The sequence below is a fragment of the Berkeleyomyces rouxiae genome, assembly GCF_048999995.1.
Source record: "Berkeleyomyces rouxiae strain 22BRR77 chromosome Unknown BrBRR77_ptg000012l, whole genome shotgun sequence".
NCBI classification, from domain to species: Eukaryota; Fungi; Ascomycota; class Sordariomycetes; order Microascales; family Ceratocystidaceae; genus Berkeleyomyces; species Berkeleyomyces rouxiae.
This window is the reverse complement of record NW_027396502.1, coordinates 2,423,824-2,447,444: the sequence shown is the minus strand read 5'-3', so window position 1 is coordinate 2,447,444 and position 23,621 is coordinate 2,423,824. Positions and strand designations below refer to the sequence as shown.

At 59.8% G+C, this 23,621-nt stretch overlaps 10 protein-coding genes across 10 annotated transcripts; 6 read left to right on the top strand and 4 right to left on the bottom strand.

The window, feature by feature from the left end:
- Positions 1-340: 340 nt before the first annotated feature.
- BROUX77_008002 (uncharacterized protein) lies at positions 341-3,844 on the top strand (the record flags this gene model as incomplete). Its single annotated transcript, XM_073753159.1, has 1 exon — positions 341-3,844. One exon carries the CDS (start codon positions 341-343, stop codon positions 3,842-3,844), a length of 3,504 nt encoding a protein of 1,167 aa, XP_073602295.1.
- A 1,507-nt stretch (positions 3,845-5,351) lies between these two features.
- On the top strand, positions 5,352-6,248 carry BROUX77_008001 (uncharacterized protein; the record flags this gene model as incomplete). Its single annotated transcript, XM_073753158.1, has 1 exon — positions 5,352-6,248. The coding sequence occupies one exon, from the start codon at positions 5,352-5,354 to the stop codon at positions 6,246-6,248; it is 897 nt and encodes a 298-aa protein (XP_073602294.1).
- Positions 6,249-6,750: 502 nt separating this feature from the next.
- BROUX77_008000 (uncharacterized protein) lies at positions 6,751-7,629 on the bottom strand (the record flags this gene model as incomplete). Its single annotated transcript, XM_073753157.1, has 4 exons — positions 6,751-7,036; positions 7,110-7,228; positions 7,320-7,378; positions 7,494-7,629. The coding sequence occupies 4 exons, from the start codon at positions 7,627-7,629 to the stop codon at positions 6,751-6,753; spliced, it is 600 nt and encodes a 199-aa protein (XP_073602293.1).
- Positions 7,630-8,832: 1,203 nt separating this feature from the next.
- Positions 8,833-11,721, top strand: BROUX77_007999 (uncharacterized protein; the record flags this gene model as incomplete). The annotated part of the gene is made up of 4 exons (XM_073753156.1): positions 8,833-8,975; positions 9,053-9,080; positions 9,152-11,360; positions 11,507-11,721. The coding sequence occupies 4 exons, from the start codon at positions 8,833-8,835 to the stop codon at positions 11,719-11,721; spliced, it is 2,595 nt and encodes an 864-aa protein (XP_073602292.1).
- A 168-nt stretch (positions 11,722-11,889) lies between these two features.
- On the bottom strand, positions 11,890-12,943 carry BROUX77_007998 (uncharacterized protein; the record flags this gene model as incomplete). The annotated part of the gene is made up of 2 exons (XM_073753155.1): positions 11,890-12,753; positions 12,821-12,943. 2 exons carry the CDS (start codon positions 12,941-12,943, stop codon positions 11,890-11,892), a joined length of 987 nt encoding a protein of 328 aa, XP_073602291.1.
- Positions 12,944-13,401: 458 nt separating this feature from the next.
- BROUX77_007997 (uncharacterized protein) lies at positions 13,402-14,403 on the bottom strand (the record flags this gene model as incomplete). Its single annotated transcript, XM_073753154.1, has 1 exon — positions 13,402-14,403. The coding sequence occupies one exon, from the start codon at positions 14,401-14,403 to the stop codon at positions 13,402-13,404; it is 1,002 nt and encodes a 333-aa protein (XP_073602290.1).
- Positions 14,404-15,539: 1,136 nt separating this feature from the next.
- Positions 15,540-16,535, top strand: BROUX77_007996 (uncharacterized protein; the record flags this gene model as incomplete). The annotated part of the gene is made up of 1 exon (XM_073753153.1): positions 15,540-16,535. The coding sequence occupies one exon, from the start codon at positions 15,540-15,542 to the stop codon at positions 16,533-16,535; it is 996 nt and encodes a 331-aa protein (XP_073602289.1).
- A 260-nt stretch (positions 16,536-16,795) lies between these two features.
- On the bottom strand, positions 16,796-19,492 carry BROUX77_007995 (uncharacterized protein; the record flags this gene model as incomplete). The annotated part of the gene is made up of 8 exons (XM_073753149.1): positions 16,796-17,233; positions 17,321-17,704; positions 17,757-18,050; positions 18,127-18,433; positions 18,501-18,642; positions 18,699-19,087; positions 19,142-19,219; positions 19,299-19,492. The coding sequence occupies 8 exons, from the start codon at positions 19,490-19,492 to the stop codon at positions 16,796-16,798; spliced, it is 2,226 nt and encodes a 741-aa protein (XP_073602288.1).
- A 406-nt stretch (positions 19,493-19,898) lies between these two features.
- On the top strand, positions 19,899-20,990 carry BROUX77_007994 (uncharacterized protein; the record flags this gene model as incomplete). Its single annotated transcript, XM_073753148.1, has 1 exon — positions 19,899-20,990. One exon carries the CDS (start codon positions 19,899-19,901, stop codon positions 20,988-20,990), a length of 1,092 nt encoding a protein of 363 aa, XP_073602287.1.
- Positions 20,991-21,802: 812 nt separating this feature from the next.
- On the top strand, positions 21,803-22,811 carry BROUX77_007993 (uncharacterized protein; the record flags this gene model as incomplete). The annotated part of the gene is made up of 2 exons (XM_073753147.1): positions 21,803-22,073; positions 22,153-22,811. The coding sequence occupies 2 exons, from the start codon at positions 21,803-21,805 to the stop codon at positions 22,809-22,811; spliced, it is 930 nt and encodes a 309-aa protein (XP_073602286.1).
- Between the last annotated feature and the right edge of the window lie 810 nt (positions 22,812-23,621).

Sequence of the window (23,621 nt, the reverse complement as noted above, 5' to 3'; positions counted from 1 at the left end):
ACAGTCGTTGCTACACAAGGCGCATGAAGACCAGGTGGATGTGGTCTGCCTCCAAGAGGCCCCGTCTAGCGCAGACCCGGGGAACAGAACGTTCCCTAGGCACCCCTCCTATCAGGTAATAGTCCCGGAGGGTAACTGGCGCTCGAATCCCCGAGTCGCCACATACATTTCGACAAAAAGACACGGGCTTCGCTTCCAAAAGGCCTACATGAGGGAAGAACACCAGGATGTCATCATTGTGGAGGTCCTAATCGGGGGGCACACGTACAGCATCGTAAACCTTTACAATGCCGGGACAGGTTCGGCTAGGACAGGGGAGGCGCTTCGTCTTCTGACCAGCATGCAGCCAGGGCCGCGGTCTGTGGTAGTGGGCGACTTCAACCTCCACCACAGTGCCTGGGACCCCCGATGCGCCACGGACGACAACGACGCCGAGCTCCTACTGGCCTGGATGGAAGAGCGTGCCCTTCTGCTGGGCAACGCGGATGGGGAGCCAACCCACGAGTCAGGGAGTGTCATAGACCTTACCATAATGTCGTCGCCTCTTTTTGTCACCGGGGCGAGCGTGGAGCTACGGGACGATCTGACATGCGGAAGTGACCACTTCCCGCTCTTGGTGTCCATCCCGCTGCCAGGGCACACAGTGGTCCCGAGCCCCGCGGGGCGCTTCCTCATGGATAAGCTTGACAAAAAGAAGTTCGACGCGGCATGCAAGGCCGGCGCGGCTCGCCTGGACGACCTTGTGAGAGAGTACCGGAGGTCAGACGGCCAGATCCCGGAGAAAAAGCACATTGACGACTTCGCGAGACTTCTACAGGATGTGATCCTGGACGCCCTGGTCGCATCAACGCCCAAGTCTCTGGGCAAGGCCAAGAGCTTCCCATGGTGGAACAAGGAGTGCAGCGTCGCGCGTGCGGAGCAAAGCGCAGCGCGGAACAGGGTGGAAAAGGCAACGACACAGGCCGCAGCACAAGAGGCCAGGACCGAACGCCGCGAAGCCAAGAAGCGCCTCAGGCGCGCACTCAGGAGCGCGGCTCGGGCTTTCTACGCCGACTTGCTGGCGAAGGTCACTGATACCCGAGACCTCTTCCGTATCGTGAAATGGAGGACGAAAGCTCCGCACCGCCACTCCCCAGCACTATCGCCGGCGGACGGAGCGGAGGCCACGGTACAAGACACCACGGAAAAGATCGCTCTCCTTCGCAGCGTGCACATGCCTTCCGCCCGGCCAGGGGACATCGAATCCCCCGCCCTGCAGGTGGAACCGAGGACCTGGGGCTCCAGGACGGAAGCCCCGCCGACACGCGCCCGAATCACCAGAGACGAGGTGGAAGCTGCTCTTTGGAGGCCGCGCAACACTGCCCCCGGCCCGGACGGCCTCTCGAACAACGTCCTGAAACTGGCCTGGCCCTCCCTCAAGCGGCAGGTCACCCATTTGTTCAACGCAAGCTTCTTCTGGGGCCACCACCCTGCCTCCTTCAAAGAGGCTAAGGTGATCGCCCTGCCAAAGCCCAACAAGAAGGATCGCTCGTCGCCACGGGCCTACCGGCTCATCTCGCTGCTCCCGACCCTGGCCAAGTGCCTGGAAAGGATAGTCGCCCGCCGTCTCTCGTGCTGGGCGCTGGAGGCAGGTCACATCCAAGACAACTACGCCGGTGCGGTTCCGGGGCGCAGCGCCGAGGACATGTGCCTACGCCTGGCGCACTCTCTCGAGCGCACAGCCGACCTCAGGGGTGAGTCTTCGGTCCTCACCTTTGATATCAAGGGGGCCTTCGACGCCGTGCATCCGAACCGCATGGTCAAACGACTGGCGGACCTGGGGTGCCCGGCTGGAACATGTCGATGGGTGTCCTCGTTCCTGGCGGGCAGGCGGGCTTCCCTAACCTTAGACGGCGTCTCCGACGCTCTCCAGCCAACAGGTGGCAGCCTCCCACAGGGCTCGCCCATCTCCCCAATCTTGTTCATGCTGTTCATGTCGCCGCTGTTCAAGATGCCACTCCCCTGCACTCTCCGTGGGTACGCTGACGATGGTTGCCTAGTCAACTCAGACTCGTCCCTCGAAGGCAACTGCTCGGTTCTCTCCCGCTCTCTGGAGCTCGTTGACAGCTGGTGCACGGACAACGGCATGGCGCTCGACCTGACGAAGTCCGAACTTCTGCACGTGACGCGCAAGCGTCATGGACAAAACCCAAGCCTGCGACTCCCCGACGGCTCTACGCTGGAGGCGGTCAGCCCTCGCGAGACCCTGCGCTGGCTCGGCGTGCGCTGGTCACGTAACCTCTCCTTCGTGCCACACATCCGAGACGTGGCACAGAGGACGGCACCGGCCATTCGCGGCATCCAGATTCTGTCCGGGTGCTGGAAAGGCGCCCCGATCAAGGGTGCCCTCACGGCGGTCCGCGCATGCGTGGTTGCCAAGCTGTCTTACGCTGCGGCCACATGGTGGCGCCCAACCCCGCCCGACGCCCCGCTGAGCCGCGGGTTACTGGGGGCCTCAAGCCTCCTCGACCGCACCGTCCGCAGAGGCCTCCGCGCCGCCCTGCCGCTATATTGCACCACACCCTGTGCAATATACAACCTCGCATCGGGCTTCCCTCCCATGCGCTATGCGCTGGACAACCTCCTTGGGTCGGCTGCTCTCAGAGTCGCGCTGGCCCCGCCAAACCACCCCCTCGGCTCCATAAGGCCAATGTGGGGCATACTGGGCGAGCTCAGGAGTATGCTCCCATACGAGCTGTCCACGAGCTTCCCGCCGCCATGCAAGGGCAAGCTACCTTCGACCCGGGCCCCGATCCGGGGTGACAAAGAGGCTGCCGCTGCAGCACACCTCGCTCTGGTCCGCTCCTCCCCCCCCTCAGACCTGTGGCTATACACAGACGGCTCGAAGCTGAGTCCGAACAGGGTTGGCGCCGGCTGGGTAATTATCCAGGGGGGACAGGTCCTGCTCTCGGGAAACCGCCCGGTCCCTTTCCGCGCCGAGGTGCACGACGCCGAAGTGCTGGCCATTGCCGAGGCCATAACCGCCGTCGACCTGCGGGACAAACCGCGGTGCCGCAAAGTCTGGATCTGTTCAGACAACATGGCAGCGGTGAGTAGACTCACGTCCCGGGACGTCAAGCCCGGAACCTCCGAGGAACACCTTCGGAGAGCCCAAACAATTTGCGCGGACTGGTTACGTCCCGACGCCAACCATCCGCGGCCAAGACCGTGGCCAGATGGAGCCATTAAGGTGGAAGCGATCTGGGTTCCAGGCCACTCCGATGTCGTGGGCAACGAGCTCGCCGACAGACAAGCCAGGTGGGGTGCAGACATAATCACCACAAGGACTGGCATGTCACTCTCCTGGGCACGCAGTGAATTCCGCGCCCGGGTCACTACCGCATTTCGCGCCTGGTGGGAGGCAGAGGGTCGCAACTCCAGACCTCACCTGCGCCGCCCGGTGCAGGCCCCGAAGAAGGCTTGGACAAGTCTCCTTGACGAGACCGATCGCAACCTCGCCCGCGCGGTGCTGACAGCTTTGTCAGGACACGGCGACTTTGCGGCCTATCACCGCCGTTTCGAGCACGAGGACGCCGTGCCCTCCTGTCCCCTCTGCGGAGCCGACACGAGCCCGGAGCACATCTGGGTTTGCCACCACAACCCACAGCGGGTGTCCAGCAGCTTCTTTCAGAAGTTGATCGGTACCAAGCGCGGAGCCTGCTGGCTGGCCGCCAAAGCAGCCAAAGCCCCCACGGCCCTGTTGGCTCACCGCCGCATGAGGCCGGACACGCGGGCGCAAGACGCGGCCCCTCCCGCACTCCCTCTGCCACCTGGAGACGGCGTACCCTCGGGGTCTCCCCCTTAGCGCGTTTGCGCTGCCATCACCTCCTTTTTCCTACTTGTTTCTCTCTTTATTTGTACTTCCCTTTGTTGTTTCCTTTGTTTTTGTTTTTATGTTTGGTCTGCATCAGCGGCGAGGCCAGGACTCTGGGCCAGGTTTGGGGCCACACAAGCAAAGGACAGCCTCTGGGCTGGGCGGGTGGACACACTTTAGTCATTACACTTTGTGCGGGGGGTTTCTGTATGCATGGTTTGGATTTTAGGTTTCTGTTTCTGTATGTAATTTCTGGTACTACTTGTAGTCCCCTGTCGTATGCCGAGAATACCTCGCGAGTAGACAGGTAAATAAAGAATCAATCAATCAATCAAGCATGTCACGGAATACCCGCCCGTGGCTTACATCATGATGCAGCCGATAAAGGTACCGGAGAGCTGGACAGAGCAATCGGTAATGGTGCCGGCTTTTTTGGCGGGTTTGGAGGAGGTGGGGGCCTTTGCAGTGGCCATTGTGAAAGATGTGAAAGAAATTGAAGATGTGTGTGTAGTGTGATGTAAAGAGGAGGAGAAATACAGGATCGATGTGGTGAGAGAGCTTGATATTCATGAAAGAAAAGCGAACTTCATGAATCAGTAACTGTTGACAACTTACATCTGTTTTCTTTACAGATACAGAGTGTGGTTGGTTGCGCTGTGTCAGATGACAAGTTACACCCCCGTCTCTGGAGCAGCTTCTCTGGCTCCATCACCCAGCAACGCCTGGCAAAAGAGCCAGATCAAGTCTGCTCGAACGACGGCCTAGAAGCCGTGCCTTTAGCTTAACACTGGGCTGTCTGGAATATCTGACTAGTGTTGCTTGGTCTTCAGCATGGCGTTTAAATGGGGTTACGTGTTGCTCATTAATCTGTGTAACATTGCCTTAGTTGAGTAGCCCACTCTCCATAGAGACTTGGGCTTATCCACGGAGTTGGCCCTAGCATTCATTTATCTCAGATTCCCAATGCTTAGTCCAAGCCATTGGGAGTTTTACGATAACTGCTAGGACCATGCTTTTGGGCAAGTGACTTGGCTTCCGTGTTTCCCTCTTTGGAAGGTCAAAGTCGGACGGAGGCCTGCTACTTTTGTATCTGCTTGTCCCAAGATACAATATGTGAGGGTACTTTGACCATTTGGCAGCACGAATGACATGGGATCACTATAAGGTAGCATGGCAACGGCTACTTGCATGGGTTCCGGCATATGCTGCTACATAAATGACAGGGATTATAGGTCTTCCCGGAGTCCGGGAGTTTCCGGAGCCGGATCCTCCGGGACTCACTCCAAGCCCGGATCGAGTCCGAATAAACTCCGATAGGCGAATTGCCATACAACAACCGGAGAAAGGCCGCGTGGCCCAATGGCAAGGCGCTTGACTACGAATCAAGAGATTGTGGGTTCGAATCCCATCGTGGTCACTTTCCAAGTGTGCTTCAAGCACACTTGGCTCCTCTTTTTGTCTCTGGAGCATCTCTTTTTGCTGTGGCCAGTGTCTGATCATGAGGTATAACTATTGCATCCATGTTGAAGCCGCCAAGGCCCTGGCAGAGGTCGACTCATGGGAGAAGCCACAGTGCCGCAAGGTCTGGATCTGCTCCGACAATCTCGCCGCAGTGAACCGGCTCACGTCTCGCTACGCCAAGCCGGGCACCTCCGAGCAGTATCTGAGGCGCGCCCAGATGATCTGCGCAAGCTGGATCAGACCGCACCCAGAGCGGCCACGACCAAGGCCCTGGCCCGACGGCCCACCCGAGGTAGAGGCTATTTGGGTCCCGGGCCACTCCGACATCGCGGGCAATGAGCTCGCAGATGGGCAAGCAAAGCTAGGGGCCAGGACAAACACCTGGCTGGACGGCATGTCGCTCTCCTGGGCCCGCCACTATTTCCGCTCCCGTCTCGACTCTGCTTTCCGCGCCTGGTGGGCAGAGGAGGGACGCGCCATCAGACCCCATCTGCACCGCCCAGTTGAACCCCCCAAGAAGGCTTGGTCAAGTCTCCTTGACGAGACCGATCGCAAGCTCGCCCGCGCAGTGCTGACTGCTCTGTCCGGCCATGGCGACTTTGCGGCCTACCATCGCCGCTTCGAACATGTGGACGCCGTGCTCTCCTGCCCCCTTTGCGGATCGGAGACCGCCCCAGAACATGTTTGGGTCTGCCCCCGGAACCCACAGCGGGTGTCCCGCAGCTTCTTCCAGAAGTTGATAGGCACCAAGCGCGGGGCCACCTGGCTGGCCGCCAAGGCAGCTAAAGCACCCACTGTGCTGCTCGCCCACCGCCGTGCGAGGACTGAGGTGCACCCACAGGCCGCCGACCCTCCCGCTCGCTCCCCGTCGAGCCTACCACCGCCCGCCCCTCCACCTCCCAGTGCGGGGGCTCCCCCGGGCCTCTCGGCTTAGCGCGCGCGCTGCCACTCTCGTCTGTTTGCTCGTTCTCCCTTTCTCTCTCTACTTCTTGTCTTTCCTTTGTTACTTTTCTTTTGTCATGTTCTATCTTTCTTTTGGGTTTGGTCTTCTACAGGGTAAAGGCCGAGGCTTGGGGTCTTGTTTGGGGCCTTACAAGCGAAGGACAGCCATTGCGCTGGGCGGTCGGGGGACCCTCCGTCATTATACTTCGTGCTGTGGGGATTTTCTGTATGCATGATTCTGGGTTTTTGGTTCTTTAGCTTCTGTATGTATTTCTTGGTACTAGTTTTAGTCCCCTGTCGTATGTCGAGAATACCTCGCGAGTAGACAGGTAAAATAAAGACAATCAAATCAAATCAAACCATGTTGAAGCGTAGGACAGATTGACAGGAAATTTCAATTTATGTTGAAGCGTAGGCACGTTGTGAGGCACCGGGTTACCAACATTACACAAAGAATGAACAAAACAGAAGCATTATAACAGGGTTACAGTTGTTTACCACTTGGCCTCCTTACTGGTTAGAAAGGCGGTCATGATGGCGACAATCTTGGACAGGGCGTCGAGGTAGGGCTTGAGCTTCTCCTCAACATTCTCGCCCAGCTTGGCAAAGAAGTCCTTGCGGTAGGGGCAGGCGCCCATGGCAGCGCTGAAGATGGGCTTGATCAGGAACGAATGGTGGGGCTTCAGAGTGCCGGCGTAGGCCTCACGGAACGAGTCGGACAGCTCCTGGGTGGGTTTGGCCAGCGAGGCAGTCAGGGCCTGGCAGGTGAAGTCGAGGCCACTGGCGAGGGAGGAGGAAGAGAGTGTTAGAGGTGGCAGGATATGACGAGAAGATGGAGGGGAGAGAGACTTACCGGATCAGCCAGACCATGCCTTCGGTGGCCACGTGCTTCTTTTCCTTGAGCTCGTTCAAGCACAAGGCCTTGAGGTTCTCGGACAGCGCGGGAGTAGCCAGCTGGCGGTCGCGGATTTTCTGCGCGGCGTTAGTTTGTGGTGCGGTTGATTGCGGGAGTGTAGCTGCGGCCGCGGATGGGCAGGCAGCGGCTGGGAGGGACAATTCGCACCTTGACATTGCCGAGGATGTCGTTCTTGACGGGGGCAAAGGCGACGGAGCCGAGCTGGTCTAGAGGGCGAAGCGGTGTGGTTAGCAATGGCCGTGTGGTGACGACGCGGATTGCGGGTGCATGCAGATTCCGGAGCTGATGCAGCCGGGGGCGGGGAGCGTGCAGCAGACTCACCGAAAATACCAGTCAGCGACTCGGCAGCTTCCAGGAACTCGCTGGTCGAGACGGCATCGCCGTTCACGGGCACGTCGTTAAAGGTGCGCTTGAAGGTGTCGAGGATGGTGCCTCCGGGGGGGATAACAACGGCCATTCTGAGAGGGTTTGTAGAGACAAGGCGGGGATTCGGAGTTGGATGAGGAGCAAAGGAGACCAATGCAGCAAGTGGAGTTGCAGACGCGACTTTGAGTGAGGCAGGGAGAAAAGAACAGCTAGAGCTCAGCCCAGGAGGAGCTCAGGAAGACGTTCCCAGGCTTTCAGGCCCTCGGACGCTCTTAGGGTGGGTGATGGCGGCCGGGAATTAGGGTCTGAGCCAAAGGGAAGAAGCCAGCATTGGCAGTTGCCCCAGCCGACTAACTGGATTTACAGGTTCCAGTGATGCACCTTCTGTCGCGGCTTGTGACACTTTCTGTATCAGACAGCGTTCAGGTGGGGGAAGCTCCAACACGCAGTCTAGGGTTAGGGGCTGAACAGGTGGGAGGTGGGTGGGGTACCACGCACGTGCCGCTTCACGTGAGGATAAGAGCTGTTTGCCGTTTCCGGCTTATCGCGAAGCTCCTCCCGCTGCCGCTCCCGGTGCATAGCCGACGACGAAGAGAGAAGCCAAGCTGCAGTGGCCAAGCTCCAGCAAAGCCCCCAAGCCTGCAGCTTTTTTTCTGGGCTGCGCGAGAGCAGCGCGTATTGATTCTTATCTCCCTTTTGCCCTGCGAGGGAGGCCACCCACTCCATGCCAAGGCCGTGAAATCTCTGCCAATGGACAACACCGACGAGATCAATGGTAGCAGCAACAGCGATGTCCTCGTTGTCCCTCCTCTACCCCGGTCCAGGCGGCTTAACCTCCGGGTCTTTCTTGCTGCCATGTCTGCAGCCTGGAGCTCAGCCTCCTGTATCGCCCGGGTATTGTACTCCAACAACTTGGCGGCCCCATTTTTCCGCCACGACGTCATGTCTCCCTTGAAGGGCACGTGTGAGACCTGGCCAGGCCAGGCCAGGTCAGCTGTGCAAAGCTAGCGACGATAAAGACAGACTGACGCACTAAGTCTTTGGCTGGACTAGGCCTTATTTGCTCTCTACATCATCCTTCATCCGTGTACGAGACTGCGCGCTGCTTGACGCCATCTGCTTCCGGGCCGACAACTAATCCATCCTGGTCCCGTCTCACTTTGCTTTGCGCCAGCACTATCTGTGACTTTCTGTGACTTTCCTGCTGCATCCTGCAAGCTGTCCAGCCCTGCCTGGCCGTTCCGTCCGTTTTCACGCGCAGCCTTGCCCGCATCACCATTCTCCATCAGCACCAATGGCGTCCGGACCAGATAACCCGACCGGCGCCAAGAGCCGCTTCAGCATGAGCGGCCTCAAAGGCGCGCTACAAGGAGCAGCCAGCAAGCTCCACGACAATTCGACTCTTCAGGATGCCAAGGTTTCCCTGATTCACTCCAAGTAAGTCCAGCCAAACCAGACAATCTTGAACACACAGACTGCCAGCTAACAACGACGCCGTCACTGTCTATCCATAGGAACAAGATTGGCAAGTTTGGCAACATTGTAAGTCTCGCTTTCCAGCCAGCCGGAACGCACAGACGCAAGCCCCAATTAACACACACCTCCACCTTTAGTTCAACCGAAACCACCGCCATGACGAGGAGCATGAAAAAGCCTGCGATGCCAAGAGAACCGCCATCTGTGAGCAGCACCGCTTCAAGTCCTTCTTCCCCGAGCGTGACAACAACAATGTCAAGTGGTACGTTGACGGTCGCAACTACTTCTGGGCCGTGTCCGAGGCTTTGGAACAAGCTACCGAGACCATCTACATTGCCGACTGGTGGCTGTCTCCCGAGCTGTTTTTGCGCCGCCCGCCCCTGGACAATCCACAGTGGCGTCTGGACCAGATCTTAAAGCGCAAGGCCGAGCAGGGCGTCAAGATCTACGTCTCGGTGTATCGCGAAGTCGAGGCTGCTCTGACCTGCAACTCCAAGCACACCAAGGAGGCTTTGCGGGCTCTGTGCCCCGAGGGTTCCCCGGGCCATGGAAACATCTCCGTTATGCGTCACCCGGACCACAACGTGTTTGAAAACGCGGCTGACATGACACTGTACTGGGCCCATCACGAAAAGTTTATTGTTATCGACTACAAGGTCGCCTTTATCGGCGGTTTGGACCTGTGCTTTGGCCGCTGGGATAATAACCAGCATCCTCTGTCCGATGTTCATGCCGACGCTTCGTCAAAGGAAGTTTGGCCTGGCCAGGATTTCAATAACAACAGAATCATGGACTTTAAGAGTGTCAACGACTGGATGCAAAACGAGATTAGCAAGGACCAGCACGGCCGCATGCCCTGGCACGACGTGTCCATGGGCCTCATCGGGCCCTGTGTCTACGACATTGCCGAGCATTTTGTGCTGCGATGGAACTTTGTCAAGCGCGACAAGTACAAGCGAGACGACCGTTTTGACTGGCTGACGCTGCGTGGCCGCGAGGGCGAAAACGAGGACCTGGTCGCCGTGCAGCGCCCGTCGCACCCCGTCGGCGAGTACATCATGCACCCCATCAGCCCAATCGACACGGCAGCCCCGGCCGAGAACGGCACCATTCGCGCACAGATTGTCCGGTCGAGCGATGACTGGTCCATGGGCATCCTCAACGATCACTCAATCCAAAACGCCTACTCCGAAGTTATCCGCAAGGCGGAGCACTACGTCTACATTGAAAACCAGTTCTTCATTACCGCCACGGGCGATCAACAGTCTCCAATCCACAACACCATCGGCCGGGCAATGGTCGAGGCAGTGTTGCGCGCTGCCGAAGAGAAACGCAAGTTCCGCATCATCATCCTGATCCCCGCTGTGCCTGGCTTTGCAGGCGACTTGCGAGACGACTCTGCTGCTGGAACCCGTGCCATCATGGACTACCAGTTCAAGTCCATTTGTCGCGGTGAGCACAGTATTTTCGAGCAGATCAAGGCCAAGGGCGTCGACCCCAAGGAATACATTTTCTTTTTCAACCTGCGCTCTTACGACCGTTTGCCGCGTACTAAGCGGCTCCGGGACGCTGAAAAGGTCGCCGGCGTCAAATATTCCGATGTCCAGCGCGGAGCAGCCGAAGAGGTCATGGCTGACAGTCTCCATCCCAAGGAAAGCAACTGGCACGGCCAAAAATACTACGAGTCACTCAAAGAACATAACCCGGCTAGCTCACGCCGGCCTTCTGGCGATGAGATGGCCGAATCCCTGGCGGCCAAGAAGCGCTTTGAAGAAGCCCTGGCCAAGAGCTATGTTGCTGACCAGCCATCCATTGAGCCGACCGTTGCCCACTTGTCCATGTACCAACAGGAGTCTGTCCTTGACCAGACCTGGCCCGACGAGCCCAAGGAAGAAGTGCAGAACTGGATCCAGGAAGAACTGTACATCCACAGCAAGCTGCTAATCGCTGACGACCGCATCGTCATCTGCGGCAGCAGCAACCTCAACGACCGCAGCCAGCTCGGCTCGCACGACAGCGAGCTCAGCATCGTCATGGAAGACACCCGCCCGCTCGAGACCACCATGGACGGCCGGCCCTACATCGCCGGCTGGCACGCCGCCACCCTGCGCCGCTACCTGTGGCGCGAGCACCTCGGCCTGCTGCGCCCGCAGCCGCACGACGCCAGCGCTGACCCCAATGCCCAGCCGCCCGGGCCGGGCTCGCCCAACGACCCGGTTAATGACGAGACGGTGGCGCTGGTCATGGACCCGCTGGACGACGAGCTGTGGGACCTGTGGACGAAGCAGGCGACGCAGAACACGGAAATGTTCCGGCACCTGTTCCATGCGGACCCGGACAACTATGGTAAGTCATTACACGGCGGGGATACAAACTAAGAAGTCTACCTTTTTTTTTTCTACGAGTCCCATTTCTTATCCCTTTTTTTCGCCGGAGGAGAACGAGCGGTTTCATTGGGCCCTGAGCTAACAAATACTCTCTGCCAACAACAGTCAAAACCTTTGAGGACTACGACCTATTCCGCCCGCCACGTGCCGTAAAGCCAGGCCACATTTTCGATCCGTTTCTACCACCCGACGACATCCGCGGCAAGCTGGATACGATCAAGGGACATCTCGTGTGGATGCCGCTGGACTTTTTGAAGGATGCTGAGATGGCCGAGCGCGGACTGGCGCTGAACCAGTTCACAGAGAGTGTCTACACGTAAATGTAGGTGGCAGGTAATAAGTGCAGGTGGAGATGTGGGCGGTAATATGAAGAGATAGCGTAGCGGAGGGGGAAGGCTAATATAGAGTTGAGAAAGAAGAAGGCTCTCTTTCTAGTCCTTTGTTGTTGATTCCTCTCTTTTTTTTTGTTTTCTTTTTGTGCATACAACCTATTTTTTCGGGTTCTGATTGAAACTCATACTATACCCGCCTGACTGTTCGTCCTTGACCATCTGGAAGTTTTCCGTGCTCAGGCCAAACGGCTTGAGCAGTCCGTTGCCAAGCGACTTGAGCTTCCCCCACATCTCCGCCATCTCCGCCTCCTGCGCCGCTTTGATGCGCGGCGGCAGCGCGGCCAGCTGCGCGCGCACAATCTTTTTGTCGCCGGCGCTCAGAATCGTGTGCACGCCGGCGTTGAAGTTGGGCTTCGGAGCCGCGGTGCTGGATGCCTTGCTGGCGTCGGTGCTGCCGGCGTCGGTGTTGGCGCCCTTTGCGACAGGCGCCGTCGGCGGCGCTGCAGGCGAGACAGCCGGCGCCACGATCCCCGCCAGCAGCTTGTAGTCCTCCTCGGCGCCGACCAGGTTCTGCCACCCGCCGGCCTCGCTGCGCGCGCGCGCACGGCGCATCAGCGCCTTGCAGCGAATGCGGCGAATGTCCGCCTTGGCAGCGGAAAGCGGCGGTGGCGGTGGCGGCTGTGCGGCGGCCGCGCCAGCTGAGATGATTTCCTCGTCGACATCGTCGTCGGGCGCGTGGGTATCGGCGGAGTCGCTGGCAGCGGGGGCTTCAGCCGGCCGACTCTCGAGGCGGTCCAGGTCGGCGAGCGCGGCGGAGGCGCTCTTGATGGCGTCGGCCCAGTCGTGGAACTGCAGCTGGCACGCGGCAATGTTGGAGTGCAGCACGGCGGACTCGAAGAGGCGCGTCTTGGGACAGCTGATGAAGGCTTCGTGGTATTTGTTGAACGCGGCGCGGTGGTCGCCGGCGGCGAAGAGGGCGTTGGCGGCGGTTTTGCTCGCGTTGGATTCGAGGAGGAGGACCTGGCGGATGGGCACGGCGGTGTTAGTGGTGTGTGGGAGGGGCGCGGCGGTGTGCAGACGGACTCACGGCTTCTTGTTCGGGCGTGAGGACTTGGTCGTCGGCGGGGTCGTTGTCGGCGGGGTCGTTGCCGGCGGGGTCACTGCCGGCCGAGTGGGACTCGGGCCGTGAGGGCGGCGTTGGAGATGCCATGGCGTACGTATAGACTCGGTAAATAGGAGACTAGGGAAAAACACCACTGCGTGGGCTTTGTATTTGACGACTGTGAGGAGAGTGATCAGCGGGAAACAAAGAGCTTAGCAGAGCTTAGGAGAGCTTGGGAGCGGGGGGTTGGAGTTTAAAATACGGTGGGAGTGCTTTGGTAAGAGTGAGTTGGGTTTTAAAGATAACAGGTGACAAATGAGGGGGTTGCACTTTAGAGACCAGTGGGTTGACTCTGCAAAAAGAGAGTTTGCATTTAGTGTTCGGAGGGTTCCCAACCTGCGTTTAATCCTTCTACGATCCTCTTCTCGTTACAACAAGAACAACAGCACTGGCATAAGAAGCACACAATGTAAAACCAACACGATCTGTTACGCAACAAGAACTATCTACCCTGCCTCGAGACTCTCGCCCATGCTGTCTACTAACCCGAGTACGCAGCTCCCACCTCACGCCAACTTGGTCATCCACGCCGGCAGCGTCATCCAGGCGGCCATCTCATCGATGGTCTCGTTCCACAGCTTGCGCTGCACGTTCCGGCCCTCGGGGCTCGTGATGAAGCTCCACGGCTCCTCGAGGACCGTGTCGCTCAGCATTTTGCCGTGCGTCTCGGGGCCGGCCAGCAGCGCCGCGTTCAGGGCGATCCAGCCGCCCTGGTCGACGGTGCGGGCGCGGATGGCCTTGACCAGGTTGGAGATCATGCGCACGACCAGCGGCAGATCGTTGCCCATGGGCGTGTCGACGTGGCCGGGGCAGTAGCTGTTGATGATGACGTCCTTGGTGCTGTAGTGGTTGGCCAGCTCGCGCTGGAACAGCGCGCCGAGCAGCTTGCTGTCGGCGTAGCGGCTGAGCGTGGCCACGCCGTTGATGTTGGCAAAGTGCGCCAGCACGCCCTCGCCCGGCTGCAGCGCCGTTGCCTTCTTGGCCATGCTCGAGTGCTCAATCATGCGGCTGCACGTCCACGAGACGCGTGTGGGCTCGCCGCTGCGCGCGCCCGTCGCCTCGAGCGTCGGCAGTAGCGCCAGCGTCAGCAGCACGTTGGACAGGTAGTTGACCTGGATGTTCTTTTCGTGGCCCGAACTGGCGAGCTCCTTGTTGGGCGTGCCAATGCCGGCATTGGCAATCAGCGCGTGCAGGTCCTGGAACTCGGCCCTGAAGGCATTAGCGAAGCGCTGCACGCTGTCGTACTGCTCCGTGTCCAGCTGCATGACCCTAACGGTGGCGTTGGGGTTGGCCACGCGCGCGCCCGCCTCTGAGAGAAGACTTTGGCGGACTGTCTCGCCCTTGGCTGTGTTGCGGACAGCCATGATGAGAGTGGAGACCTTGCGCGCAAGCAACTGGCGGCAGATCTCAAGGCCAATGCCGGAAGTGGCGCCTGTGACGATGATCGTCTTGCCCGTCAAGACGAGGCCGGCGGGCAAGGCAGGGACGGCGGGCTGGAGGAAATGCATGATGAAAGAAGTGGATATTGTGGGAATGGAAAAGATGTCTGTCTGTGTCTGTGTCTCAGGGGTCGGCGTGTGTGGTCTGCGGCCAAGGCCCTTGTTCGTCTTGGTCTGCAACTACCGGCCGCTTTCTTTATACCGGTGTCCTATTGTTGTTGCCTAGCAGCCCTTTGGCTCCAAGGTCTATCGGCCGGCTGGCCCAGTGGCCCAATGGACCGACACCCAGACCAAACACCATGGACTATCTTGATTTATCCGCTTTGTGCTCTATGCTGACAAACTTCGCGGTCCCCTCTGTGGGCGGCTTTGATCTATACCACGCTCCTGCGTGTATCCCTCGGGTGGGCTTGACATCAAAAAGAAAGCCTCCGAGGCGCTAGGCTACAGCATAGTTGTATGACAAACCAGTCTTCTACTGCCGCCCAAGTGATTGCCCAGCCGGGCCAGACGCCCAGCGATACCCGCGGTCAGGGGGGCCCGTGCGCCGCGCTAGACGCAGACGAGGCGGGGGACTCGTCTACAAGTAACTTGTGCCATACCCGCGTTTTATCTTGCAACTAACTGCGTGGTGGGGCGTTATGTATGTACATATGTATGTACCTACAGAATCGAACAAGCCAGGTTGGACTTGGCTTAACGCACCCGAAGGATTTCACGTGTTCCTTGGCAATTCCACCTGAAAAGCTTAGGACAGCCTACGTTCCCTCAGCCCTACATGTAAGCCCGGGGGTGTAGCAAGCCCGGGGGTGCAGCAAGGAAAAAAAAGCCTCCGGCTCGCCAGTGTTAGTTGCCAACCGAAAAGCCTCCGAAAGATCGTGCATCGCCTGCTGTTACTACTTTATTGTGTTATGGTGGTTAAGGACGATGGACAGGCGGAAATCTCGAGGAACCCGAAGTCCAACTGCATCCAATTGTCTAACTGTATGCTTTCGTTTGGGGTGAATGTCCGCATCTTGGGAACTGAGACGGCGATGCTGCCCTGGCTGTGTGACATGTGTCCAGACTTGCAACCAGAACTCATCGTTGTATAAATAAGAGTCTGTTATGAGGCCAGCTGAAGAAGATGGAAACATCGCTCACAACTACTGTCATCTACAATATCTTCACATCTCCTCACTTTACTAAACTCCCACTCATCCACAATGGCCCCCACCCTTGATCAGAACACCAGAGCCAGCGAGCTCGCCGTCCATTATGCCCCCCAGATCGCCGGCAAGACCATTCTGATCACTGGCGTCTCGCCCGGCGGTCTAGGCGAGAGCTTCGTCAAACAGGTCGCCGCCGGCAAGCCCGGCACCTTTATCCTGGCCGGCCGGTCGCCCGCCAAGTTCCAGAGCCTGGTTGACGAGCTGGCCGCCAAGCACCCGGAGATCAAGGTCAAGCCACTGGCTCTGAACCTACTGTCGTTTGCCGACGTGCGCAAGTCCGCGGCCGAGGTCAACTCGTGGGCCGACGTGCCGCACATTGACGTCATCATCACCAACGCCGGCATCATGGCTGTGCCGTTCAGCCTGACGGACGACGGCAACGAGAGCCAGCTGCAGACCAACCACCTGAGCCACTTCCTCTTTGTCAACCTGCTGATGCCCAAGCTGCTGGCATCCAAGGCGCCGCGCGTCGTCGCCGTCTCAAGCCACGTCCACCGCATCGGCCCCATCCGCTGGACCGACCCCAACTTCAACGGCGGCAAGTCGTACCACCGCTGGCTGGCCTACGGCCAGTCCAAGACGGCCAACGCGCTAATGGCGCTCTCGCTGGCCGAGAAGCTCGGCGCGCGTGGGCTGCTGGCCTTCCCGCTGTGCCCGGGCGTCTGCTACACCAACCTGTCGGCCCACGGCATGGACGACCAGGTCGCCTTTGGCGCCGACCTGTCCGCCATGGACAATGTCTTTGGCAACCTGCGCTGGAACACGTCCCCGGCCGGCTCGCACTTCAAGGACCTCGATCAGGGTGCTGCTACGCACGTGTTTGCGGCTTTTGACTCGGGAATTGCCGAGCATAACGGCGCCTTCCTGTCCGACTGCCACGTGGCTGATCAGAATCTGGAAGAGGTCTACTCGTGGGCGACCAGCAAGATTGATGCCGAGCGCGTGTGGAAGCTGAGCGAGAAGCTGGTGGGCCAGGAATTCAAATACTAGATAGATAGGCGTTGTGTACATAAGAGAGAGAGAGACAGCAGTTTTCCATGCGTTGATGAAATAATCTTCTTGTTCATAGTTAACTAGAGTCCTTTTTTTCGGGAAAGATGAATTACTACATAGTAAGAACAGTAACCCAGCGAGTGGCCAACACCGGAATGTCGGCGAGCCTACTCTCTGACCAATTCCATATACGGCCTTCTAAATGCACCATACAGCCAGTCTAGTGTCAACAGTGAATACAAATCTACAACCAAATCTCAAAGCATCTGCGGCGGCTGCTGCGTGAGACTCCCGTCATCGCTGCTCGCAAAATTCCATCCCAACTCGACCAACAACTGCTCCAGATTCAGGCCCGGAGCGGGGGGGCCAGCAACGCCGCCGAGCGATCCATCGTACAGTCTCTCGCAGGCAGACCACCAGCCTGCCGCCAGCGGATCAACCGACTGCATGGCCGCCGCGCCTGCCGTTGCCACCGCTGCTGCCGTTGCCACCGCTGCCGCCGGCTGGCCATGGCCATCGACTGCCGGATGCGGGCCCAGCTGGAGGGCCAGACTCCGCGCGAGACCGGCGTACAGCCGCGCGGCGGACGTCATGGGCAGCTGCGAGGCAATGTTGTCGAGGTGCGTCGGGATAGCGCGCACGTGTGCCGTGGCGTCGGCGGCATCTTGAGGCGAGAGCATGTTTTTTTTGATCGACTATAAGGGAAGAGGGGGACATAGTTACAGATGTTAGCGGTTGATGGTTTCTCTCTCAACTGGCTACCAGGGGGACAATGGACTCACCTGCACAACCTCTGCGACTGCGTGGCACACCATGATGAACTGGTTGTTATGGAAGCCCAGGGCCAGCTCGCCGAGTACAGGGTCTGTAGCCACGCTCGTGAGCGTGCGGACGGCTACCTCTGCCGTCTTTTGGGAAATGGTTTTAATACCGGGCGTTTTTGCACCACCGGCGGCGACTAGCTCGCGCATGGCCTGTGCGTTGAGTATGAGGATGTTGTGGTCCATGTAGAAGGCGAGGAGCGGCAGGTACCGGCTGGATGGCAGCGCATCGGGGGCGCAGCGCACGTAGCGCACGTGTTCGAGAGTCTTGAACCAGCGAGTGTGCCAAGTCGAGATTGCTGCGGGCGAGTCATCCAAGGCTCGTCGCTCGTCTAGGGCGTTGAGCTGATGCGGTCAGTAGATGCTGTACACTGGGGGGGAAAAAGAAGTAGCTTACTAGGATGCCCCGCGTCTCGACTATCCCGCTGAGCATGCGGTCGTGGCATGTCGTCGCCGGCTTCTGCCACCATTCAAAAGCGTTGACAGGCATCTCGTTCCACGAGACACACGGGCGCCGGCCCCTGACGATGCCGAAGCTCTGGTCCGCGACAAAGATGCAGAGCCAAGTCCGCTCGTAGTTGCGGCGCACGCGCACCTTGAGCTCGTCGGGCGCCGCGCGGATGGTGCCAGCAATGTTCTTGTCGACACACTTGGAATCGTAGATGCCGAGTTCGCGGGCCAGCTGAGCGGCCTGCCAGCGGGTGAGGTGGGAGTTAGTCGCCTGTTCTGGACGCGGGACGGCGCCGGTCTTGGAGAGGGACACTTACGTGGCTTAGGTGTAGCCAAGACGAATCGCCGGCGTATCTGTTGCACATGGGCGCCCAGTATTGCATCATCATGATGGCCTGGATGGTCTCGAGGCCTCGCACCGACACGGCAATCGACCACTTTACGTTGCTCTCGGCCAGGGCCAGCAAGGCCGAGTAGATGACGCGGTCACGCGGTCGCGTCGAGACGGCACAGCCGAGCGCGCAAATGGCCGAAAAGAGCGTGAAGGATGTGGCGTAGACGTGCTCGGGCGTGTGGAGGTCCGGGTCTAGCAGGCCGAGCAGAGGGTTGTGAATGCTGAAGAATCTGTGTACATGTGTGTGAATGTTAGCACCAGCAGCTTGGAAATGGCTCCGGATGACCGATGGCTTACAGATCAAACAGATAGTAGGCGTCGGCCTCGTCAATGAGCCGTGCAACCACAGGATCACTTGCGTTGGGCTCCAGCTTGAACATGCTGTCGGCCAACTGGACATTCATGACGTCCCAGTCCTTTTGTATAGCGCTGTGCGCCACTTGTTGAAGTCAGCGGGTAGTTCAACGGCCAGAGCGACCGGATATAGAAACATACTAAAGTACTCAAGGAGCTGCTGGTCGGCAGAATTTGCTGCAGTGAGCGAGACATCCGCATCCCCTCCGGCGGCAGCGCCAGGCAGCGGGGCCAGAGTGGGATTCGCCAGGTCGGTGGTGTCGTCCACGCTCATGGCCGTGATGGCAGCGGCTAGGATGTCGAGTGGAGAGACCGTCGCCGGCTGTGGCTGCGGCTTGGATGCGTGTGTACAGCGCTTGTAGCACGGGCCTTTGGGCAGTGGCAGGTCCGCCGGAGCGGCATGGGGCGAGGGCCCCGGCAGGGCGGCTGACGACGTCGACGACGCCGAATCGAGGATCGCCTTCACCACCTGGTCCCCAACCGGACTCTCGCTGATGCGGAGCAGCAGCTTCTCGACTGTGTCCGGTTTGCTAGTGTAGGGTTAGCGTCTGGGGTTACGCAGGATAGAGCGCGGGTTGTCTTACTTGGAACTGCCCAGTTTGCGGCCACGGTGTGAGACGGCTGGGTAGCTGCAGGACTGGCTGAGGCCAGCACAGCGTGAGCTACAGGGAGGGAGAGAAGCACAGAGTGTTAGTGGAGCTCGGCCGGCCCGGTGGCCCAGAGGCCCGGAGTGTGACTGACCATGGGTCGAGGCGGTCGCAGCGCTGGCGTGCTGCTCGGCAGTTGAAGCACGCCGTGCGTGGGCGGGAGGCGGCAGCCACGGTGGCAAGACTGGCGCTAGTGGCAGCGCCACGCGCGGGGGCAGGGCGAGCCTGCACAGTGGGCTGCGGCTGCGGCGGGGGCGGGGACGGATCTAGGGGCGGGCTGGTAGACATGGTGGAGACGCGAGCCGGCGAATAGACACGGAGACATATCGAACGGAAAAAGATGGGTGCATGTGATGTTGGCTGTCGGGCTCGTCTTCTAGTCGGCGAGGGGAGCTTACGTTGGCTGATGGTGGGGGCACTACTTGCTGCCGGTGTCTTGATTTAGTCGCCAGCCCCGCAGGGGAACCCCGTCGGGGAGTTATTGTGCCGATATGCTAGCGATAAAACACCTCGCTGCCCCGTATGTCTCCTCCTGGCTGGCGGCCCAAGTGTTGCATGCAACAGCCATGTCAGAGCTGCCTATATGTCTTGTATCTCATTACTAAGAACCGGCTGTCTATCCCTTGTTGTCGTTCCCGCTATCCACCCGAATTCCACACCTCTTCTTCCTTCTTCCTTCCCCCACGCCCCCCCCATGCTCACCGGCTTTGCGAAACTCGATCTGCCTTGGGCGCAATGGCCGCTGATCTCCAACGCGCCCATGAGCGGTGTCGCCACCAGCCAACTTGCCGTTGCCGTCACGCAAGCCGGCGGCCTGGGCCAGATCGGCTTCACAGGTGACCCGGCACTCCTGGACCGCGAGCTATCCAGCGCCCGGCGCCACCTCCACCCGCCGCCCCAACCCCAAAGCCACGACGCCGAAGCGCCCCAGCAGCCGCTACCCGTCGGTGCCGGCATCATCGTTTTTGGCGCGTCGCCCGAGGCCTTCATGCCCGTGCTCGCGCAGCACGCGCCCGCCGTCGTATGGCTCTCGTTTGGCAGCGCCGCCGAGCTGCAGCACTGGACGGCAAGCATCCGCCAGCACACGCCCCAGAGCAAAGTCTGGATCCAGCTGGGCAGCGTGCGCGCGGCGCTCGAGGCGGCCCGGCTCTGCAAGCCCGACGCGCTCGTGCTGCAGGGCAGCGACGCCGGCGGCCACGGCCACGCGGGCGGCTCCAGCATTGTGCCGCTGCTGCCCGAGGTGGCCGACGCGCTGCGTGCCGCCGGGCTGCCGGCTCTGCCACTCGTGGCGGCTGGAGGAATCATGGACGGCCGCGGGGCTGCGGCGGCGCTGGCGCTAGGCGCTGCGGGTGTCGTCATGGGCACGCGCTTCCTCGGCGCCGCGGAGGCCAGCGTGCCGGTGCGCTTCCGCAAGCTGGTGCTCGAGGCCGTGGACGGCGGCGAAAGCACGGCGCGCTCGCGCGCGTTTGATGCCATGTGGGGGACGAACGTGTGGCCCGAGACATACGACGGCCGCTGTCTGAAGAACGCCATGTACCGCCATGTTAGTGGTGGCATGTCGCACGCCGAGGCAAGGGCCAAGCTGTACGAGGCGGCATCAGGCGCAGCTGGCCGGGGTCTCGATGCCCAGGACACCATGTCGGTCTGGGCCGGCGCGGGCGTCGGGCTGGTCAACCAGGTCCAGACGGCCGCCGACATTGTGGGCGAGGTGCGCGCCGATGTGCTCCAGACGGTGGCCGCGCTGGGAGACGCAATGCACGGCCGGGCAGCCACCAGCGCGCCGTGAGCATGCAGGCGCCCAGTTTCGGTCTGTGTGACCACCCAGCCAGGCTTGGTACCAGAGTTGAATTAGGAGGCCCAGCCCAGGCCCTGGACGCAAATCATTGCCCCTATCCACCCGGTAAATGAGCGATGGCTTGGGGGTCTTTTTAGCTTCATCAGCCAAAGAAAGCCCTGTCTGTCAGCCTGGACATGCTGCACGCTCTTAAACCCAATCTGTGGTTTTCCTGCAGAATGACGCCGCTGGGACGTCGGTCCACTGTCGTGTGGGCGAGAGGCGCCGGGTCCGTAGAGTTGCCCATTCCAGGGTCTCCTATGTAGACAACCCTAATCCCATCTTCCGGTTCCTCTGCTCAACCTTCCCCGTGCTTGATGCTGTCCATGGTTCATGTTGTGTTCTCCTGTAATTGTAGGCCCGCCCGCCCTTCGTTGCTCGACATGGGTGCCACGAACAGGCCTCCCCTCGCCCATTGTCTGCTGCCTCCTTTTGTCGTTCTCCTCAGACCCTGTCGGGGCCCCGGGATCCTGGTCACGACATGCCTGTACGACCGCCTCTCGTTACTCGTTACTCGGCAGAGTCCCAGCCAGAGACAAACTCAGCAGCGGCACGCATGCGCCCCGCCTTGCTGATTTGTTGTCTTGTTGTGTTGGTCTGTTTGTTTTCGGCTGGACTCCAGCCTTTATATAATGGACAGGTCCAGCCATGCCGCCCTGTGAGTGCGTGCCAGCCCTCCCTCTGACTCTTTCGTCGTCGTGTCGCACACTGTCGTCTTGCTGCTGCTTCCACCGAGAACCTCGCCGTCCTCTTCTCTCGCTACCATGGACTATGCCTGCGCAAACTGCACCTGGGGCTCGCTACCGAATCCAGACTTCCTTAGCGGCACCATCGAGACCATCGCCGGCGTCTTGTGCTACGTCGCGCGGCCCTCCGACACCGTCTGCTGCCCGTACACGGCCAACCGAGAGCCTATCGGCGTTGTCGTCATCCTGCCCGACATGTTTGGCTGGGAAATAGCATCTACGCGTGCCCTGGCCGACCACTACGCCCAGCGTATCCCTGCCGTGGTCGTGGTTCCCGACCTCTTCAACGGTTCGTGCCTCTTCAACGGTTCCCTTTCTTCTTCCCACCATCACGCTGACCAAATGCCCCCCCTTATCTCCGCTTCTAGGCTACAGCGCACCTGCGACGCTCCTTGATGAAATGGACCGTTTGCAAAGCCGGCCCGCGCGCACCTTGGCCCACAAGTTTGCCCAGGTGCGCCTGCGTTTCAAGACAGCCCTGTACAGCGTGCCCCTTCTTCTGGCCACGCGACCAAGCGTGTACAACGCCAAGCTATCCCGACTGCTCCAGACGCTGCGCACGCTGCCGCTCGCGGCGTCCGGGCTCTCATTGGCGCTCAATCGCGTGGGGATTGCCGGGTTTAACCACGGCGGATCTACAGCCGTCCGGCTCGCCCACGGCTCGCTGTGGCGGTATGCACGGGCCGCGGGGCTGTTGGAGCCACTGGTCGACTGCGCGTTCAGCGTGCAGCCGGGAGGACTCCAGGGGTGGAGGCGGCTGCGGGAGCTGGAACGCGTGCAGGCGCCGCTGAGCATCGCGGCGGGGCACGATAGCCGCCGGCCACTTGGCACGCTATACGAGGCTGAAAGGCTGTTGAACTGCGTCAAAGATAACTGTGAGCTGGTGGTGTACATGGATGCCGGGCCGGGGCTGGGCATCCGTGCGCCGCCAGACGACAAGAGCCGCGTGGGCGACTCGGTGCTGGCACAGCATCAGGCAGTCCTGTGGTTTACGAGACATCTCCCCGCCAAGTCCTATGAGAACTAAAAGGCCGAGGATGTTGGCGTAGACCAAATGGCCTATACACGTGTGAGATGAAGGACTCCATGGTGCAGATAAGACGTCAGCCGAGTGTAAGAGAATGTCGCAGAGCAAATCATGTTGGTGATGTTTTCTTCTGTTGGGTACAGGGGGCGACGGGTCTGCATAACACAATGGACCGTCTAGTCTACAGTGGAAGCCCCCTGTATCTTCAGTCTCAGCCGCCAACCATGGCCTAGCAATAACAGCGTCCTTCAGCCCTTGAATGCAAGACAACCACCGCCGGTCTTTGTTCCAAAGGCCGCCTTTGAAGAACCCCGACCAACAGCCGTCAAAAATAGCTCCAACGCGAGGCTAATGCACTACAACACCACCATCGGCCCTCGCCTGCTTGTTTCGTTCTTTGAGTGCCAACGGCCGCGCTTCCCGGCTGGCCGCCTCGTTTTTTCGTGGTCCCGCCACCCGTTGGGCTCGGGCTGGTTGGACGTCATGGTGCCGGGTGTTTGTTGGTGCTGTCTTGCCGTCGTAGACAGCCCTATCCGCCCAGGCTGCACTGCATAACACATAGTGCGAGAATGCCAAAGAGACAAAAAGTACGACACAAAAGTTAGTGTCAGGTGGCTGTATGCCGTATGATGACGTCAGGCCGATCCACAGAGCAAGCCGGGATAAGATGTGCATTGCGTTGCATTGCCCGGCTCTTGTGCTTGTGACCCAGCCTGCTGGAGGACAAAGGAGGAAGGGTATAATAAAAATAGCCAGGAATAAAAAAGTGCTTTGTCGTCACCACTATACCTCTATATCTTTACTGCAGGC